The sequence below is a fragment of the Vidua chalybeata genome, chromosome 5 (assembly GCF_026979565.1).
Source record: "Vidua chalybeata isolate OUT-0048 chromosome 5, bVidCha1 merged haplotype, whole genome shotgun sequence".
NCBI classification, from domain to species: domain Eukaryota; kingdom Metazoa; phylum Chordata; class Aves; order Passeriformes; family Viduidae; genus Vidua; species Vidua chalybeata.
Window position 1 is genome coordinate 671,318 of NC_071534.1, and position 21,045 is coordinate 692,362.

Genomic DNA, 21,045 nt, shown 5'->3' on the forward strand with positions numbered 1-21,045 from the left:
TCATTTAAGGTCATGCTGTTTATAAATTCATCCTTTTCAGAAGACACTACAGAGGTTTAGCATCCTGAGTTAAAATGAAGAAACAGCATTCAGAAAATTTATATTTTTGTTTTACAGTCAGTTCTGCTGTAGGGAACAGACTTCTCATTGCCAATTTCCACACAGCCTTTTCTCAGCTGATTTCATCTCTCAGTTTATTAAGCCTTCTCTTGCCTGACTAGCCATTGTCATGCCTGGGGAAAAGCTCTGTCAGGTATTAAAAGAGAAATATATAAAAGAAAGCTAATGGCAAAAGTTTAATTCTTTCAGTTCTGCACTCGCAGGGTACGTAGCTGCCAAAGCAGACAGAAATTTAATGTGTCTGCTCTCCATGCCATTGCTGCTGAGCTGCCTCAGCCCGAGATGTTGGGCTGATGAATGTATTTGCAGTGGTTTGACTGCGTCCCTGTTGGCCACTGAATAACTGTCAGGTGTAAAAGCCACATGACCACAGCAAGGAATAATAATTTCTGTGAGGAGAACACTAAACCTGCAGAGCAGGAGGCTCAGCATCACCTAAGAGACCAAGACCTTTATTATTTGAATGACTTTTTAGCAACCTCGCTTTGTAAAAGACTCAAAACAAATTAGAAGGGAGTTTCAGGGGGTTATCACTCTTTGGCAGCTCCAGAAAAGAGACCTTGATCTCCTGATTGATTCTTTGTACTCAGGGCCTGCCTTTGCACAGAGGCAAAGGATTTATGGACATGCTTACATCTTTTGCTGAGTAGCGTGCTTTAAGTTATTTTGTGCTAAAAGTTATTTGCCTTGCTCAGTCATGGCCATCATGCACTTCTATACTGCTGAAAAAGAGAACAGCTAAACAAAATTGAAATCTTATAATATCAATTTGGACAAAAAAGACCAGGAGAGCCATAATACATTAAAATGGCTTTAAAAATCTGAGTTGCAGCTGCCATCAAACCATACAGAGCTGTTTCTGGTCTCATCTGGCTCTTGGTGTTTAAATGGAAGGTGCACAGAGATGAGCATTGCAGAAGGCAGCTTGTTTAAGGTGATGTGGATACATCAAATTCTTCAGATCCCTCTCTCCCCACAGAGGGAACCTAGATGATGAGATTTGACTACACACCCAGTTTTTATTATGATAAAACAAAGGCAGATTAACCCCACACTAAGTGCAGAAGTCTCATCACAAAAGTTCTGGCCAGCAAATCATTGAGGTGTCCTCATTTAGGCAACAGCAGCCACTGTTCCCTGGCCAGTCTCCTGCTCTGGGCAGCTGGGGTGGCACTTTCACATCTGGAAGGACTTTCCAGCAGCTGAGGGTCCTGGCTCCACTTCCTGAGCTCTTTGTATTCATTCCTCTCTTTCCCTTATTCAAGTCAGCCTGTGGCATTGTGCTAAGAACAAAATGCTTGACACAGTACACACGAGGACCAAATAAATCCTGCTGGAGCCACCCCCGCAGGGCAGGGCGGCAGTGACAAGTTCTGAGCTTTTGCAGCACTGGAGTTTGGGGGGTTTGGCTGCTGAGCAGCACGCTGCCAGCGTGACAGAGCATTCATTCTGTGGGTGTGAACTTAGCAGCTTGCTACAAATGGCTGAACCGAGCCTACAGCCACGCCAGGAAGGAATTGACAGTCAGGCTGTGGCTGCAGTTGAAGTGCTCTGTGTGGATTGGCAATTGACCTGTGCTGCACAAGGAGTTACGGAGCTCATCTCTTGCTAGGAATCAGGGAAGTGGCACTGTCAGCTTGCTTCCCTTAGAGCACAGATTACAAAAAGCAAAAAAACCCAAACCCTTACCAAGCAAAACAATCAATCACACTCATACACACACACACTTTACCACAGCAAATTCTTTAGCAAGAAAACATGCCATTCATCTGCAGAAACTATAGATAAACAACAAGAGAAAAACCTCAGCAGCTTGTCTGTTCATCTCTTGCCAGTTTAGAGAGCACAGGGACACCACAAGGCAATGAAAGTGCAGAACATCAGGATCTGGAAACCAAATAAACCTGTACTTGAACAACCTTTCAGGGACAGCCATAGCCACATAACCAGTTATGGCTCAGGGAAGAAGGGGGGTAAGCACAGAATATGAAAACTGCTGGTCTGGACTTAGACTTAGGCTTTCCAGACATGCTGTGTCCAGTGAAGAAAGGGTGGTGGGTGTTTGCAGCTTTTTTTCTGGGGAGCTGAGAGGCAGGAGGCAATAGAAAAATGACCAGCAATAAGGCAGACCACTTGTTTAAGGAGAGCACCAGACTACAAAACCAGATTTAGAACAAGTTTTGGTTTTTTTTTCTGGTTTTTTTTTTGTTTGTTTGTTTGTTTTTTTTTTGTTTATTTTTTAATTTTTTTATTTTTATTATTATTTTTTTTGTTGGTTTTGGTTTTTTTTTAATTAATGCATCCCAATTACAAATTTCAAAACCTCTCTAGTAGTCTCAGAATTTTGAAAATACTTAAGGGCACTTTGCTGCCTAATCTCCTTTAAAAACATCTGCAGATATGGAACAAAGGATTAGGATTCTGGAATAGCCCCTATCTACAAGTAAATTCATTGTTCTCTAATTACAGATCAACATGGGAGGGAAGAGAAAGTCTGGGTCTCTTCTACCATTTTCTCTTACATTGATTTGTGATCACAAATTAATTTGATAACTGCTTTGGTCTCCAATTTTTCTGACAAGTGAGAACCCTTAACTTCCTGCCAGCTGTGCTCTCTGTAGATAATGCAAGTAGCCAAGCATTGCATTCTGCCTTTAAGAACGAGTTCACTTGTGCACATATGAAGGGTATATAGGCACCTGGTTTATTCAAAATTGAGGCATTTTCTGCTCTTGTAGCACGCACCAGGTCGGGCTGTAGCCCTGTGTCATTGTCTCAGCACGTCGTGTGAAGTTCAGCTGCCTCCAGTCAGCTCAGCTCAGCTGCACAGCACTGCTGGAGTCGTTTTCTCATGATGCAACACCAGTGTTCCTGTGCTGTTGAACATCAGGAATTTTCTGTGTAACTTCCCAGTGTCACCTTTCAGCACCAGCAGCTCTCCAGAGGCTGTTTCAGCATCAGAAGCTTCTGTTACAGACTTCCATTACTGGCAGAGGTGAAGCCACAGTTTTGGAGCTGAAGGACTGAACAACGTGAATGAATTTGTCCTTCATCACCAAAACCCACATCTCCAGTGTGTTCCCTCTCATCTTCCAACAGGGCACTTTGCAACACCTCAGAGATTTTCTTCTCACTGTGGAAGGAGAGACTTAATTCTAATAATGAAATTCTTCAAAATCTACCTTAATTTATTGCTCATTTGTTCACTCTGCCTTCTCCTTCAGCCCTGTCATGAGGTGATCTGTTCCTCCTGCCTCCTGGGATGGACAGTGAACTGTAGTTGCAGGTGGATGCTGTGCTGTGAGAGCTCCTCTTAATCACTGGAGAGTGTGTATGTTCTCAGGATAATGTGTGCATGGAGTCTGTCTCTTCCTTTCTCCCTACTTGCTCTTTTTGGAATGTAGCAGGGGATCCAGCCAACACCTCCCACCTGGCCTATGTTCAGCTCTGATCGTTTTACCATTGGTTCAGGCAGAAGTTTGCTCTCATTCTTGTCCCAGAGATCAAGGATTGACTGGAGAAGGGCCATTTTGGTAGAATTAAGGGATTTGAGGCAATGTGATGTTTCCTGTGCCCTTTTTCATTTTCTGTTACTCACATACAGGCTCAAGAGGGAAGATGCATTTTAATTAAAGCACAAGGTTCATCTGGCATGTGTTTGGCTACATCCACAGGGGATGGCTGAACTTTAATTGCAGAGGCTCCACAAAGATCTGAGAAGGGGAAGGGAACCAAAATAATATTTTCTTTCAGCAGAATTATGCTCTTTGACATAATTTCAATACTACGGAAAAGCTAAAAATCTAGAGTGGAGAGAAAAGCCAAACTGTATCTGCCTGGGTGTGAATTCCTGTTGTATTTGGGGTGCAGTCAGGATCAATAAAAGGCAGAAATGCCATCCTAGAAGCCCTAACTTAGTTTTAAACTTTGTTAACATCAAGGCTCCTGAATCACCGTGCTTGGATGTTGCCCTCTGCACTAGAAAGATGGGCTAGAAGTATACATTTAGCAATAATTGATCAAGTATTGGCCATGTTAACAGTGGGATACGTTAGCTATTAGCCTCACTGAAATTAGCATTCTGGAATCTACTTAATGCCATCGTAGTTGGTTGTGTGAAGAAATATTTCCTTCCAGGTTATTAACTTCAGTACGGCAGCAAAACATGGTGGGCTGTACATACCATAATGATGTTTGCTTAAAAAAAACCACCCCCATGTTCTGCATTTGTGGGCAGAGATGGGAAAAAATACTCATCTCTTTAGAGCTGTTTCCCAGAGCAAAGAAATGTGGGAGCTCATTTATAAAATATGACCAGAGGATTGTTATTACTGGCTTTTTGAGACTCAGAATAGCAACAGGGCTGTGGACACTGTTCATGGAGCAGAATGCCAGAAATGATGTGTTAACCTGAATCACAAACCATAAATTATTGAGAACTGCAGCTTTTGCTATCTTTTTACATGTGAAAATATTCCTTTTTGCATGGAAAATCTTAACTATACAGATTTGCATTTTTTTTTTCCCAAGGAGTATTTCTTCTGAGGAGTGTTTATTAAGGGATGATCTTTACACAACCTGTGGGAAAGTGTAGATAAAAACAAAAGCCTCAGAAATAAATATCCTTATTTTCCAAAAGTCTTTACATTTTTGTCAGAAGGCTGTAACATTTTTGTTCACACTTTTGAAGACCGTGTCAAGCAATCCTTTCGTCTTGCAGTCAGCACTGAAGTCTGTGCCTGCTCCAGAATTCACTGGAACACGTGGAAAGCTCAGGATGTACTTCCCTAAGTTCTTTAAGGATGTCTTTACCTATTTTGTTGAAACTCTAGGAGCTAATAATGACAGCTAGCAATTCCAAGGGAGCATGTTTTGCAGTACTATTTATTTCTTACCTGCTTTCTGTGGTTGTACCACTGCAGGATTGTAGCAGGGGCTGAAGATCCTGAAATCGGGACCCCAGTGCTGCCTTTTGTGTAAGGCTTGGACTCACTGCCTCCAGTGACTGCAGGAATATTGCCCAGCTGGAGCCATCAGCCTTTTGGCTGTTTAGTGCTTTTTCACAAGTAATTACAGTCTGAGGTGAATCCACAGGTGTTCTGTCTGAAAAGGTCATCCTGGCTTAGTCATTCCTTTCAAGTACCTAAGATTAAGTAAGATGAATCGGGGTGAGAATGAGTCATCATAGGATTTAGAGTGAAATTAGCATTATTGGCCACCAGGACAAAATACATCAGAGTGTAGAAGAATCACTCACTAAACAGCCAGTATTTCACCCAAGAGGGCTGGATGCAGTGTTCAATTTTTTCTTGTACTTTCATGGATGTTATTTTTGTCCAACATCATACAGTAGGTGACAGTATGGTGCCTGAGAAGTAGATCCTCATAGCTTTAAAATTTGCTCCTGCTTTGGGATTTGAGATGCCCACTTTGAAAAGTCTTGTGAATGCTGCAGGATTTACTCTGTAAAAGCTGACAAAAGTCAGATTTGTTTGGGATTTTAGTTCCACTTGACTGGCATTAGATAATGAGATGCAGTTACCAGTACTTTAATTTTACAGAGCTGATGAGTGTCCACAGCTCCTTAAAGTCAGCAGAACTTGTAACTACTTGCACTTCTGGTAATTGGGTTCTGGCACAATGTGTTTCAGAATGAGACACAATGAGCACTTAAAATCAGTAGTGGTTTTGCAACTTTGATCTCTTCCTCATGTGTGAAACTCATTCTGTTATATGAAAATAAACTGAGGATATAAACTTCTGAAAAGAGGACTCCGAGCTCTGCTGCACACCATTTATTTTCCTATTACTCCTTGGATATTGTTTATTTGACATGTTGTACATCTCCTTGCCTCCCCTTCCCTTTTATTTTAATTGGGACCTGGTTATTGGCTGGAAATTCCACTAACATGACTCATCCCTGCACTGGAAATGAACAGGCATCACACTGTGGGATTTACTTCCCCCCTCCTTTATTTTTTCTTTTTTTATTCTAAGTGCTCTATCGTGGCACGAGCTTGTAATAATAAACTAGGAAGGGAGTTGGAGCTAATAATTTGGTTCTGAATGCACAAGCCCGCCAAATTTCCCCACAGGCACGAAACAGCCGCTCAAGCTGTGACACCAGCAAATTAAATCCTGGAGGTAGCTGACCAGAAGTAATGAAATGTGTATTTACCATACTGATGCTGTCAGTCTTAAGACACACTGGCTTTACAATCTAGTTAAGTGGGGCACGTTTGTCACTTCCAGTGGTGCTTGGAGAAAATACTCAGCTTTTTTCTTAGCCTTCTTTTCAAAATCACAAGCCCAGCCCTGACCTTGTACAACTTGAAGGAAGGATGACCAGAATGGTCTGTTCTTTTTTAAACACTGCCCAAGTGGAATCCATATTCCAAAGGAGATAAAGGATTTTGTCTCATGGCATGTTAATTGCCAATTATTTTTCTTGATCTCTGATCTGCCGCTCCAGTCTTAGAAGATGAAATTAAAGGCTAGAAGCTCTTTCAAGAGCCGGTGGATAATAAACGCCAGATGTCTGCCACACACCGTGTGTCCCCTGCAGGCAGCACCTGGAAAGGCTGTGAGCACACAGAGGTGTGGAAGAGGGACACACAGCCCCTGGAAAGGCTCCACTCAGGACAGGGATGTGTCCTGCAGAGGGGCACGGTGATGGGTTGCGTGGGGCACAGGGCTGCTAGGGACACGGCCCTCAAAAAACACATCATGGCAGCAGCGCTTCCAAAGCTCTGGACACAGGCACACGGATGAGGGGAGCTTTCATTCCACAGTCCCCACCTGCTTGGGGTGACAGAGGACTCAAAAAAAGCTATTTACCCAGGCAGGTGTCATAGGCAACTATAGCAAATGTCTGAGGGTTTTATTCAGCTGGCAGAGGCATTCTATGCTAATTGTGTGAGAACTGATGAAGAAGGCTCATTTGCTGAATGGTGTTTGCTGTGGATTCAGGAAAACATTGAGGGGAAAAAATAAAAGCATGGTCTTCATCACGGTTAATACAATGCCCATGGAAGAATCAAAGAGAAAAATCACAACCCATATGAGCATTGCCTGATATCTAATTATACCCTAGGAATGTCCATGACTCTGCAATTATATGCTTAATTTCCAGCTGTACTTGATTAGCATAGCAAATGATTTACAGTATCCAGCTCTAAGGAACTTGCTTTGAGCCGTTTGTTGGGCATTTAATAAAATATAAATAAATATAAATTCGTTTGGCACTTTGGGCTGGTTCTTCGTAGCCAGGTAGGCACGTGGAGTTAGAGCTGTGGGACTCAGTGCCAAGGCCAAGGGAAGGCCAGAATAATTTTAGAGACAACACCATTCTTTTTCCTCTCGTGAAGCATTCAAATGCTGTGCAAGGTCAAAACCCACAGATTTCTGTGGCACTATGCGTGAACTGCAAGCTTAGTGTGTAGGAATAACCTTGCTGAGTCATTTCTTGGCCTTGGAAGAGAACCATGGCTTCTGTGGTGCAATAGTGCACGTGCTTCTGGGAAGCCAGGCCACCTGTGCCTTCCTTCTCCTGTCTTCCCACACCAGGAGGGCTGAAGTAGGATTGATTCCACATTTTCTTAGTGAAAATAGGGAGGAAGAAGGATAAGAGAACCTCTGTTTGGTTTTGACCAGATCTAAGCATAATCCCCAGTTAAATGTTTGAGTTTGTGTGAATCAAAATGCTAGACTGGGATTTAAGGCAAAATACAACCACTTAAAATGTAGAATTTTGATCTACTCAAGGGCTGAATTCAGCTCAGGCTGAGGAAGACACATGGAAGCTTTTTTGTAGTTGTAGTCTTACATTATAAACCTTTTGGAGCAATCGCTTTGCCATCTGTGAAAAATTACCCAGACTTCCATACCAAAATATTCTCCCACTGACAACATTGGCAGATACAATTTTAACAACTTAAAAGTCATTTTTAAAAAGACTGACTAAAGCAAACCTCGAGTCAGGAGCTGAAGTTGCATCGCCCCTGTTTGTAATCTCAGGCTTGGAGCTGTCTAGACAGGTTATCCTCTTTGGGTGGGACAGATTATGTGCTTTGTGCCTGCTCTCCTCTGGGGTCAGATGAGAGGGTTTGCTTTCTGCCCCAAGCCTGTGGCTTTGCCTCTAGGGTGGCGTAACCCTAGGTGCAGTGTAAATGGCAAAGCCCGGTGATAATGCCATGAGTACATGTAAAAACAAACTGCTGCTGTTTTAAATCTTACACTCCTAGAACCAATTACTTATTCTTAGCTGGTTTATTTCTGTTGTTGGGGGGGGGGTTTGCCTTTTTCTTTGAATGCCAGGAGTTGGCAACACCAGATGTGTAAATTTCAAGGAGGGATCCTGGTTCTCGCAGTGTAAATCCCAGAAATGTTGTTTTATTGTTTTCATGGAAGAACAAGCACTAAACAAAACCACAAGGAAATAGGAAGTAGTCAGGCTGCTAGAATTAATCTCTGAAGGAGGTCTCTATCTCTCTCTGGTACAGGAACAACTTGATCAAAGAAGTTTCAAACTAGCCTTGCTTTTCCACCTTTCCCTGAGAGCTCTCAGCCTGTGAAACATGAAGGAAAAAAAAACCACTGGGGAGTTGGGAACTGAAAATACCAGATATTACAGTTTTCACAGGGGTAAAAAAATTACAAGCTGTGGTGTGGTCTAATAAACAAAAAGGCAACTCTTACAGTAAGCTTGAACTTTTCCTTCTCATTAATTAACATGAATCTGTTTTGAAATTCATGTAGAGAACAAGTGCTTTTCCTGACAGCTGGTTTGAAATTAATAAAAAGGAAAGTGTTTTCAGCTGGCAATGGCTTAACACACTCTTGATACATGAAAACAAGATTAAATTGCTCCTTTCTCTCTACTACTAATAAAATAAATATTGAAAATTAAATGCTGCAGTTTAGGAAATAAAAAGTGCCAGCCAAAACTCTGGACACAGTGGTGAGAGCTGCTTATCACTTGGTACTCGCTGCAATGGCCAAGTGTGGTTACTACAATACCCACTTGGAAAAGCTTAGGCAGTACCAAGAATTATTCTTCAGTTTTAGGCTTTCAGAATATATTGTGTTGAGGAATACATGATCCTGTTTCTGCAAGATAAGAGTCTTGATTTAATCACCTCTTTTTTTGGGGGGATTTAAATGACATTGAGGCTTTTTTGGAAATCCTCTTGCCCTGGTGCCCTTTACAGTCTCATCCTTCTTCTGCTCTACTTCACCTTTCCTCGTGAAAGGATGACAGAGGCTCCTTTCCTCAGGAGGTAAGGAATGGAGTCTCTGGAGTATCAGAAAACACAGAGCAGCCTCTGCTGCAGAGAGACTGGCCTCTGATGGTCAGATACCTGTGGACTTTGCCTGGCTGTGAATTGCAGCCTGAAATAATTGCTCCTGTGTGATGTTAACTCCCCAGTAGGATACAAGACGTAACTTTATTGCAAATATAACATGAGTATCCTATGAATAACAAGGGAAACAGGTGAAAGTAAAACGCTAGATTTTACCCCAGCAAACCCTTTATTCCTGTCTTGCAGAGTGCAGAGCCCTTCCAGGTGGCTGTCCGAGAAGACAATTGTATCGTTGTGTCCCTGGAAGCGTCAGACGTGGTGAGCTCCTCCTCTGTGTACGTGGTGAAGATAGCTGGAGAATCCAAGAACTACTTTTTCCAGTTCGACGAATTCAATAGCACTTTACCTGCCCCTGTGGTTTTTAGTGCCAAATACCATGGCCTGTATTACATTGTGACTCTGTTGGTAGTCAACTCAAATATGGTTTCCAAGTCAGCGAGATCAATCACTGTCTTAACCAGTAAGTAACATCTTATTCTTCTTTTCTTCTGTTTCTTGTCTCTGTGTGTGGCTTTTTCCCCCCAGAAGTTCCTCTTGTGAAGAAGTTTGGGTTTTGTTTTTTTTCCAATGGGTCCTGCTTGTGTGTAGGATGCATCCCTGTGTGAGAGCAGTAGGGAAGAAGTCTTGACAAGGTGTGAGTGAAAATTCATGAGGTGTGGGCAGAAAGAAAGGAAAAGCTGTAGGTTGCCCCTGGCTGGCCCTTCCTGAACACTGAGGTGTAACATACTAAAGCAGTGTGATGAATGAGCCCCCCCTTTCAGATGTTCATCCTAAACCCTTCAAACCAGGAGTTCCAAAAACCTAGTAAAGGGCACGACAAGTGTTGACTGACATTTCAGTGTAAGTGCTCCCCTTATTTCGTGAGTTTTATTCTGTTTTAAATGCTGTAACATTGTTCTTTGACTGCTAATATGTGGAAGCAATACTAAACTTGGAAAGCAGACACCAGTCACCAAAACCACGTGTTTCTGCCAGTACAGCTGAAGGTGTTTGTGATGGAGAGCACATTTTTATAGCCTGTCTCTTACTATTTCCAGGTGCATTGATCCTGGGGGAGATGTGGGATTTTGTTTGCTCTGTCACTGTACAAAGTACCACAGATTTCCTGCTGTGCTTCTGACTCTGAGGTTCCATGTGCCAGCCTGGAAATTGAAAACAATTTGTAGAATAGAAAATGATTTCTTCATCTGGAAGATGACAAAAATCTGTTTGGATAGAGCCAGACTAATTTTTCAGACTTTTTTTTTTTTTTTTTTTTTTTTTTTTCCCTAAATGGCATTTTGGGTTTTACAGGTACTTTTAGTTGTATGACATTTGAGGAACTGTTATGATTTTTTGTACCTGTGTTATTGTGTCAATAAGGAAACACTATTCACGGTAATAACATTCAAAGCATGTTAAAGTAGGTTCATGTGTTATTGAGTGAGGTGCCTACAATTCAGGAGTAACAAGATTTTCCATCATCTATACATTCTTCAGCCTTCCTTTGTGTGCTCAAGTTGTGCCCAGATGAGGGGTTCCATGGGAAAAGTATCATGTTGATGGGTAATGCAAGAACTGAACAATTTCAGGGTTCACAGGGAGCCTGAATTTCCTTTCCTTTGACTGTTTAACCTTGTAAGCAAAGTAGTAATTTTAATCCAATTTTCTATTTTATGTTTGTTTTCTTCAAAGAAAATAATTAAAACATCTGTTGTCATATACAACTGGGAAAAAAATTGCCTCACTCTGCATTCTTAGCAGGTTTTGGGTGCTGCATTTGCAGTAGTGCAGCACAGCTCATTGCTCTTTGATTTCCAGAGCCCACGAGGGTCTCTGGTAGCAGGGAATGTGTGATCCAAGCTGGCAGATGGTGCTCACGCTCCTGTGCAGGGAATCTCTGAAGGAAGAAGGAAGCCAGAGTCACTCAGCCCACCAAAGCCAGCCCCAGGCTTCCCCTTGCTGGCTCAGGGGGTTTCCACAAGGTGTTCCTGGGAGAGTTTGAGCCTGGGGGCTCCAAGGGCATATCCCGTGGCACTGTCCCTCCTCCAAGGCTCCATGGGTTCACCACCTCTCTGATGGGCTGTGCTGGCAGCATCCTGGGGTGTCCTGCTGCTCCCCCAGACCTTGGGAGGAGCAGTGATCCTGGCACTCAGCCAGGAACAGAGAGAGAACTGGGGAGTTCTCTGCTTTTGCCTCAACAGAGAGACAGCCACGCTCATGGGAAAGAAAGGGCAGTGCCGCAGGCAGCGTTGAAGGATGCTGTACTGAGCTCCAAAAGCAGGCTGCAGATCGTGAGCTTTGGAAGGGGAAGGATCCAGTCTCCTCTCTGATATTTTCTGTCAGGCAGGCTGATGAGTGCTGGCTCTCTTGCAGCAGCCTTTGCTCCTAAGTTCATCTTTTGGAGCACAAGGCTACAGAACCGAAAGTAAATTTGGAATGAAAAGGCAGTGTGGGCTTTTTCAGGTGTTTCAATACCCTTCAGGTTTTGAGAAGAGATCTTAAAACTCCTGTAGAGACCACTGGTTTCTCCTACAAAAAATGCATGAGGTGGTATTTGGTTTCTTGTTGTGTTTTTTCCCCTCTTATTAGTGTTGTCCACTGCCTGTTTTACATAATTTTATGAATATCAATTATCATAATTTTTTTTGGCAGATAATAATTAGGATAGATTCATATTTTTCTTTTTTGTCCTGTGCTCTCTGGCTGTTTAATATTCTTGGTTTATTTAATCATGCAAAGACATGTAACTATCTAAATTATTCCATCTATATCTTATACAGCAAAGAGTGGCTCATGGCAATTAGCTTCCAGTACCAAATTAATTCCTGTTCTAACTCCATTGGTGTCAGGAGAGCTTTACCAGTGGCAGATTGACCCCATTCATTAAGCTGCCACAAAATAAATCAAGCAGGATAGCCAGTGATGCCAATGTGGTTATTCCCAAGGCAGTGCTCACAAGGGTTTTTTTGGGATTTCTTGGAGTCTGCAAGGGAGATCCAGCCTTTCAACGTGTGCTGGAGGTCTGAGTTTCACACAGAGCTGTGTGCACCCAAAAAGTGCTCGTCAAAACAAGACCAAGGTGCCTCAAAGACATTGCCTACTTAGAAATTCAGTGAGAGTCGTGAAAGACCTCTGCTTTCTGGTGGTAAATCCTGATGACATTTCCTTTCTCCTGTTCATGTCTCCCATCAATTTGCTACATCTAAAAATTGGCAAGAAAAAGCAAGAGAAAAACCCGTTTCAGAGAAGACTTTTGTTTTACCCCTTAAAGGTTTCTGGCCAGAAAAGCATTGAAAAGCTAACAAAACATGTATTTTATACATAATATATAGGCATATATATGTGTAACTCTTCATGTAAACATATGGGCATAAATATGTGCATATAAAAACACAAAATCACGTCACACAAATATACCTATAACATGGAGTCATAGTATCATTTAGGTTGGAAAAGACCTCTAAGATAATCTAGATCAACCATTAACCCAACACTGCCAAGTTCACCACCAGACCATGTCCCACCTCCACGTGTTCTTTGAACGCTTCCAGGGGGATGGCAACTCAACCACTTCCCTGGGCAGCCTATTCCAATGCCTGACCACCTTTTCCGTGGAGCTTTTCCTCATATTCAATGTAGAGCTCCAGGTTTGTCAGGCACAATTTGTCCTGAACGAAGCCATCCTGGCAGTCTTGTATTGCATGTGAGTGTGTCACCACGCACAATTCAGGTGTGTGTGTTCCCTTTGAGCGTTCCATTGCTCTTCTGGCCCTTTGCTACAGGACTGCACGCTTCTGCTTGTCTCTGGTTGGGATAATTTCAGGGTTTCCTCATGTTAATCATAACACCACAAGCTGTAGAATTTCCTCGTTTAGGCTCTGTGGTCCGGATTGTTGCAATGAAAAGGATGAGCTATTTGAAAACTCTTAGATAAGAAGCCTGTAACATGGAATTTTAGCACAAAATAGCACTTTTTGCTTCTGATTCTGTAGCAAAGTTGTGTTCAGCAAATTAGGCTCAGTACATCACTGAAGGAGACAAATGGAAACCCTGAGTGCTTTCTAAAGATCCTTGCAATGGTTTTGACAAGAACAGCTGTGGGATTCTCACCCTCCTGGCTGGATTCCTGTGAGTGCAATTGTGCTGTGCCTGTCAGAGGGACCTTCCTTCCAGTCTTCAGTCTGGGCAATGTTGAACAGTTCTGGTATCTAACACAACTGTTTCAGCCTTGCTTTCCTCTGCTCTTGGAGCTGTGGCTTTTCAATGGGGATGAGGTAACTCTGGAATTCGTATAATTTATTTAGTGCTTTGAAATACTTGACTGAAAATTCCACCTTATTACTAATTGATTTTAAACTAGTTTATGAAATAAATGAGCACATCTGTTAAATGGGTGACTGATATTCTCACTCACTCATTCTACATTTTCCCAGCTTGAAGCCTTACTTCATTCTTCTCAGAGTGAATCATACCCATATAGCATCTTGTCTTTTTTTTTTTTTTTCCCATATGCACTATCAACTTTTATATTGTGAAGGCAAAAATATTTGTACATTTGAAGGAATGGGGAAAGCAGTACATTGCAAAGCTAGGGTGTGCTGCAGGAAAAAAATGTGTCTGCTGAGAATTGGAGAAATCAGGATCTGAGGATCTCTGATAGTAATTAAGACCAACTCTGCCTGGCTTTTATTTTAGCTGATGATTAGGAGTTCTGAGTGGTAAAATGTCTCATTGTTTCAAAAGCTGATGGTTCCTTACATACATGACTGAAATATATTCCCTTTAGGGGGAGTTCTGCCTCTATGTCTCCTACAAAAATATTCTTCTTGAGAGGCCAACAGCTGCTGCCTGGGACTCTGATCTCCAGCCCTCAGAAAGTAATTGGCATTACACCCAGTTAATGCTCTGTTGTCCTTGTGCCAGATGCTGCAGGAAGTGATTCAGCAGGTCCAGTCCTTTCCTCTGGCTTCTTAATGGATCTTGTTCTTTAACTCGGGGCTTCAGAGGGTTTTTTTCCTTAATGAAATGTGAAACTTCAGCCCTTCATGCTTTTCTTTCTGAAAGGATGATGTGAAACACCTTTAAAAAGGCTGGTTATCTGTGGCAGCCCTAACTTTGAAATGTAACTCACAACAGCATCTAGGTCCATTAGTGCTCATCTTCTCCTGGCAAATGAACCATGCTATCCTCTTTTTAGGGTGAAAAAACTTCTCTCCATCACTATCAAAGAAACACAAAGAACTGCAACCATGTGATTTCCTGCTGTAATTTGCATTGTAAGAAGGATCTAAACAATTGGCCTAAATCTGTTCAAAAACAATAGCTATGCCTTTGTTCTTGTGACAACATTATTTTTTAGGTTGTGTCATCGTTTTATTTATCACCCTATGTGGCCATGTAGAAATTGCACTATATGTCATCATTGCTCAGTACTATTTTCACTTATATTCCCCCTTTGTAAGCAATAGCACAATATCACTATTACCTATCATAAACTTGAACATTGTGTTCCCAAAGTATTGAACAACAGCTTCTTTAATCTCAAAGATGGTTTCTTTTTAACAAGAGATAAAACATCCTAAAGTTTACAGCATAATGGAAGCTTTACCCTGGCTGTGCCTTACTCCCAGTAATGATACAGCCACATAAATAGTGTCATCTGGGGAGAAAAATTACATAATTCACAACTTCTTCCTGTAAATAAAGGGAATTACCCATGGGGGTTAGGTCACTTCATTAATGGGGCATCTTTTTTTATAAAAGTCACACTATGGAGGTAAATAATGATTAATCTGGGTTCCAGTGTGAGACACAAATCTCAGTCCCACAGGTAATGCTGTATTCTAAGCCACAGCAATAATCAATTCAATTTGTAGAGTGACTCGATCTGCACATATTACAAACAAGTTGATTTGGTTTGAAATATGGTACTTATTTTCACAGCACTTTTTTCCCCCTCTGAATTGCAAATATTAATGTGTCTGACACAAATGAAATGCATTAATGGAGGATTTAGCATTCAGAATTTTCCAGGGCATTGGAGGAAGGTGTTAGGCACATTTATTATGCTGTCTTGATGTTTGTGTAATGCAAGTTATATGCTAAATGCAAAGTGCTGGAAAGTCCAGGCTAAACAGAGAAGTTGAGTTTCCTGTAAACAGGTAAGATGGGAAAGCAGCTGCTACAGAAGCAGCAGATTCTGAGACACTAAGAAAAATGCCAAATTCAGCTCTTGATCCTGCAATCTCATCTGTGTGTGTGTAATTTAATCTCCAAGTCTAAAAATAAAGAGATTGTAAGTGAAGAGGTACTTTAAACTATTAGAGGGACAGTGAGATGCTCTAAATCCCTTCTGTTATATGACTTCAATGTAGTACAGGGCTTTTATAAAGCCCTGAGTATTAAATTTCTGTGGCTCCACTTTATTTAGGCTATTTCTTGACAGTCACTGAAATCTGTGACAAGCTGCATCCTAAACATTGAAAATAGTAAAACTAAAAAGACCAGACTGTTTATGCTCTGAATTATAAATAGAGATAGTAAAGAGTGGCATTTTACATATTCTTTAATTTTAATAGCCCTAGGAGCAGTTAGTAAGTGAAAGAAAAAGCATGATGGTTATCTGCTGAGCGTTCTTTTAATTTCACAGTGTGCAAATAGCTTTTGATGTGAAGATTTGGTGCTGAAGGAAGTAAGATAATGGGAGAATCTTCAAATTGCATTATGTCACTCATGCAGCTCTGCCAACATCAGCCACGAGCAAGGAGAGGATCGTGAGCGGAAGATAGCGACACGAAAGAGAGTCTGTGGTGATTACCACAATTCAATTGTTGCTTAATTAAATCAAAGCATCAGGAGGAAAAATCATCTGGATTAAAAATGAATATAGCTTCCATCCTTTATTTGATTTGTTGTAGGAAGGAATAAATGGGGTAATTGAATCAGTGGCACAAGAAAGTTTCAGTAATTCTTTCAGAAATGAGGAGACCTCAGATGTGAATGAGAGCAGGAGAGAGCCCGGGGCACACCTGGCAGCGTGGGAGATGACTGCACACAAGCACTGGGCTATTTAGAGACTGTTATTGACATTTAAACCACTCTGGTGTGCTGTGGGAGCTGAGATATGAGCCCTCTGGCCATGTGGGGAGTCATTTCCACTATTTATTCCGGAATAAGCGGTGGGAAGAGCGTTGGCAGAAAGAAGAGGGAAGGCTTTGTGTCCTGTGCTCTGCCTTACTCCTGTTTGTTTCTGGACTATCATGAAATGTCAGCAGAATTTTCACAGACCCCATCGCTGAAGTGCCTGTTGGTACCTGTGGATGGGGAGTTTCTCTTTGTAAGTGGTTAATGTACAAATATACTGATCTATATCTGATGGAGACAATGAGGTGCCTTTGCCATGAGAAAGAGTTTAATAATCCACATTGCATTTCCATGCTCTGGCAAAGTTAGAAAAGATGGCACATTGGTTTTGGTGAGAGATTCTGTTTGCATCTATGGTTTTATTCACAGTTGGTTTTTATTCTCTGTTTCTCATCACATCTAGAAACTTAAAGCTGTAGTGAAAATACTCTGCTGGTCATTGGGATTTAGTTTTCTCTTTCACTACATTCTTGCATTTCCATCTTTGATTAACCTATTCCACCTCCCGTGGGATAATTCCACTTTTGATACTGATTTTCCCATCCCATCTGCTCTCTCTCTTGCCCATTGTGACTATTTGCTCTTTGGGGAAAAATTTTATTATTTTTTCCTCCAGGGCATACAGCAGCAGAATTTTGAACTCAAATGGGTCCTGTAAGGCCTTGCTAATCAACAGCCTGAATTTTGCAATCTGATCCCTATAGTGTGCAAGAACTAAATCAACATGCTAATCTTTATAAGGATGTAGGCATAATTGCATTAACTATCCCTATTAAAATCTGTTATTATGACAAATTTCAGCTAACAGTATAAACTTGCTTGGACCTCTTAACCACAGGATAACTGGGTTGGTGTCAATTTTTTTCTTGCTGAGGAGAGCATTGAACAAAAGGTGTTCTTTCTTTTAGTTTTTTCTTGGGATTTTTTAATGAATAGAGAAGGCTGAATAAAAATGTGCCTCTCTTATTGTCAGCAGCAATGCAGACTCCCAGCAGCAGTGAACTGACGTGGCTTTCCTCAGCTGATGGAGCTACACTGGTCTGGATTTCAGATCACAGGACACAGGATATTTTTCTTACTTTTTGTGGCCTACCTGATTCTGAGATCAGAGAGGAGCAGTTCCTGACTTACCTCCTTCCTGTGCACAGGCTTTCCCTGTGCCCTCCAATAGACCACTTTACTTCTCTGTGCCTCAGTTCTTCATCTCTGAAATAATGGTTCTGGTCCTGTTTATTTGTGGAAGTTTGGTGTGGATAAACAGATAAGGATGGTGGCCCTCTCACATGGTGGGAATGGGGACTGTATAACTACCCACGAAATAAAGAAATGTATAGGTACCAAAATAGGAAGTCTTTATTCATGTAGCTTCCTTTGGCCAGTACACTGCTAATTTTCTCAGCTCTTCTTGAAAGTTCTACATTTATGCTGAGGTCACGTGCAGTTTCAAGTGTTGTGTTGGTTTTGTCTGGGCACCTCTACATGACTGACAAGTATTAAAGATGAAAATGTTTCTGAGGTGAGGACTGTGAGTGCTTAAATAATAACATTTTTTAAAATGTCAAATATGGAAATTTTGCTGTTGAAGTATAAGTGTTAAGAAGATACATTCTTTGAAGCGAGGGGGATATAGAAATACTGGCTTTGACAATGTCCCAGGTGGCTTTGCCCCACACCTCAGTGAAGCCCCAGATGTCACCTGGTAGATTTAAGAGTGCCTGTGCCATACCTACAAAAGCATTTATTTTCACTGATATTATATTTACCACACCTACAAAAGCATTTATTTTCATTGACATTGTATTTACCATACCTACAAAAGCATTTATTTTCACTGATATTGTATTTACCACACCTACAAAAGCATTTATTTTCACTGATATTGTATTTACCATACCTACAAAAGCATTTATTTCCACTGATATTGTATTTACCACACCTACAAAAGCATTTATTTCCACTGATATTGTATTTACCACATCTACAAAAGCATTTATTTTCACTGATATTGTATTTACCACACCTACAAGAGCACTTATTTTCATTGATATGTGCAAATAACTCAGTTTGCCTCTTAATCTGCCCCTTTCTTCCTTTTTTCCTCCTTTGTTTGTGTATCCTTTAGAACCACTTCCTGTGAGCAATGTTTCTATCTATGATTACAAACCATCCCCAGAAACAGGAGTGCTGTTTGAAATCCAGTACCCAGAGAAGTACAATGTTTTTACCAGGGTCAATATAAGCTACTGGGAAGGAAAAGACTACCGAACAATGCTCTACAAAGGTAGGTGGAAACTATTTCACCAAAATGTAATACTGCCTCTGCTGGAGACATTTTAAACAGTGGCCTTAGATGGGGTTTTGACATGTATTTATATCATGATTTGTGCTTCTGGGAATGTGCTTGTATATTGTGAAGTAAGGGATGGGTCTTTGAATTGAGCTGGTGTTTAATTTGGGATTTTTTTAATTGCTGGAATCCTAGTTCTAGTGATGTTCCATTTCTTCTGGATTTTAGAGGAAGACTTGGTGGTCTGGATTTTTGTGATCAGTCTGAAATTAGCCTGGGAAGGCATCCCCAGTCACTGGTGCTTGTGTGTCAGTTCAAATAATACAAAAGCTCCCAGGCTCTTCCCTCTGGCCAAGGTTTCCTCTTTGATCTATGCTGATAGGAAAGCTCTGGGATGTCCCAGAGGAGGGAAACCCATTCCACAAACCTGATTGTTGGCACAGGATCAGGGCTGGTGGTTCTGTATCACCACGCAGTGCCACGGTGCTGTGCTGCATTCAGTGCTGTCCCTGAGCTAATAAACCTGCTGCATAACAGAAATTTCAATGTTCCTAAAACTATCTAATCAAGGGCAATCAATCTAACAGTCTAGACAGTCAGCCTAAGCAAACAACCAACCTGTCCACCTGAATGATCTAAACGAGAGCAAACCCTGCTTTCTTTTTTTATTTGTTCATAACTGAACCCTTTCATGTATTTGTTTACAGCTTTTGCCCTGCAGTGTACATTAAGCACAGTATCTGTCTCAGAGATATAAATGGGACCATAAATGTCCTGTGGGAAGCACCCTAAGAGGTGAGGAAGGCACCCACATGCCTTGTGGACCCTGAAACCCCAATGGCTTAACATCCCATAGTGGCAGTAAAATCCAAAACCAAATCGAAATCTTTGGGCAATCCAGTAGGTGCTGAATTGAATTTTAGGCACTGAATTGAGGATCCCAGAATAGAAGACTGCCAGGGTCCCAGACCTTCCAGGGCAGCCACAGGGATGCCCTGGATTCCCACAGAAACTCTCTTTACAGTCAGCAGAGGGAGATACGCACCTCTGGAAGGAGGTCAGAGAATTTGGGAGTCTCTTTGCTTAATGCAAAGTGGGGCTAGAAATCCTCTTTTCACTGCTGTAAAGTGCCAGAAGTTAGGAAGGACAAAGTCTGGATCGTGGCAGAACATACAGGTGACCTCTTTGCAGAGAACAAAAGGGATGCCAGCAGTAATTTGTCTCTTCCACAGCCAGTAGATGGTTCCGGGGGCTGTAGCACTAAAGCTGCTGATAAATAAAAGAGTCAGCTCCAATTAGGAGATTCGCTAATCAGCTTGCACACAGGCAGATAGCCCTGAGCAAGTTCTCTTCAGCCCTCTCACCTCAGCGTGGTGGAGGTGAGCTGAGCCCCCAGCAGCACTGGACTGCAGGCGGCTGCTCCTTGAACATCTCCCACAGGGGCTGGGCCTCAGTCAGCAGAAGACCAAAGAGGCTTTGCGTGCAGCAGTTAAAGGTCTGCAGGAGCTGTCAGATGCTCTTTGAGATATTCAGTGGCATGTGGAGCAGGTTGCCACATTCAGTTCCCTTGCCAGTGAAAAGCAGCTCATGTTTCTTGCGCTGGGCCCCTTTTTTTTTTTTTTTTCAGTCTTTCTTTTTTCTGGTGGCAAAGTGGCTTTGACAGCCAGGAAAAGTGTTGGCAAACTGAATTATTACAATTTCATGTCTCAGAGCAGGCTGAAAAATGTTTAAACATCTAAAACATTGCCCATTCACCATGTGCAGTCACGTTATCAGAAAGTGAACGTTTGATGCATTATCCGCTTTTTTGTTTTCCTTTCTTCTTTTTCCTTTAAACCTTCTGCAGATTTCTTTAAAGGTAAAACAGTTTTCAATCACTGGCTGCCAGGGATATGCTACAGTAACATCACATTTCAGCTGGTGTCAGAAGCAACCTTCAACAAGAGCACCCTCGTGGAATACAGTGGGGTCCAGCACGAGCCCAAACAGCACAGAACAGGTGAAGAAAATTCTTACACACCGTTTCTTCCAAGTCTGTATTGCTGCTTTTCTTGCTGCTGTGGGGAGGGGATTGATCCCACAGAGAGCAGGGTCTGGGTGGGAGCAGTCCTGGGAGCACGGGAGGAGGATGTTGTGGCTGTTCCATAGGCT

At 41.8% G+C, this 21,045-nt stretch overlaps 1 protein-coding gene across 2 annotated transcripts in view; it reads left to right on the top strand.

Annotated features, from left to right (window-relative positions):
- Positions 1–21,045, top strand: part of PTPRO (protein tyrosine phosphatase receptor type O) — a 139,131-nt gene that overhangs the window by 67,720 nt on the left and 50,366 nt on the right. For both annotated transcript variants that reach the window (XM_053944128.1, XM_053944129.1), the window contains exons 2-4: positions 9,669–9,942; positions 18,730–18,888; positions 20,741–20,893. In XM_053944128.1, the coding sequence (XP_053800103.1) occupies positions 9,669–9,942; positions 18,730–18,888; positions 20,741–20,893 (586 nt within the window). The remainder of the gene's footprint in view (positions 1–9,668; positions 9,943–18,729; positions 18,889–20,740; positions 20,894–21,045) is intronic.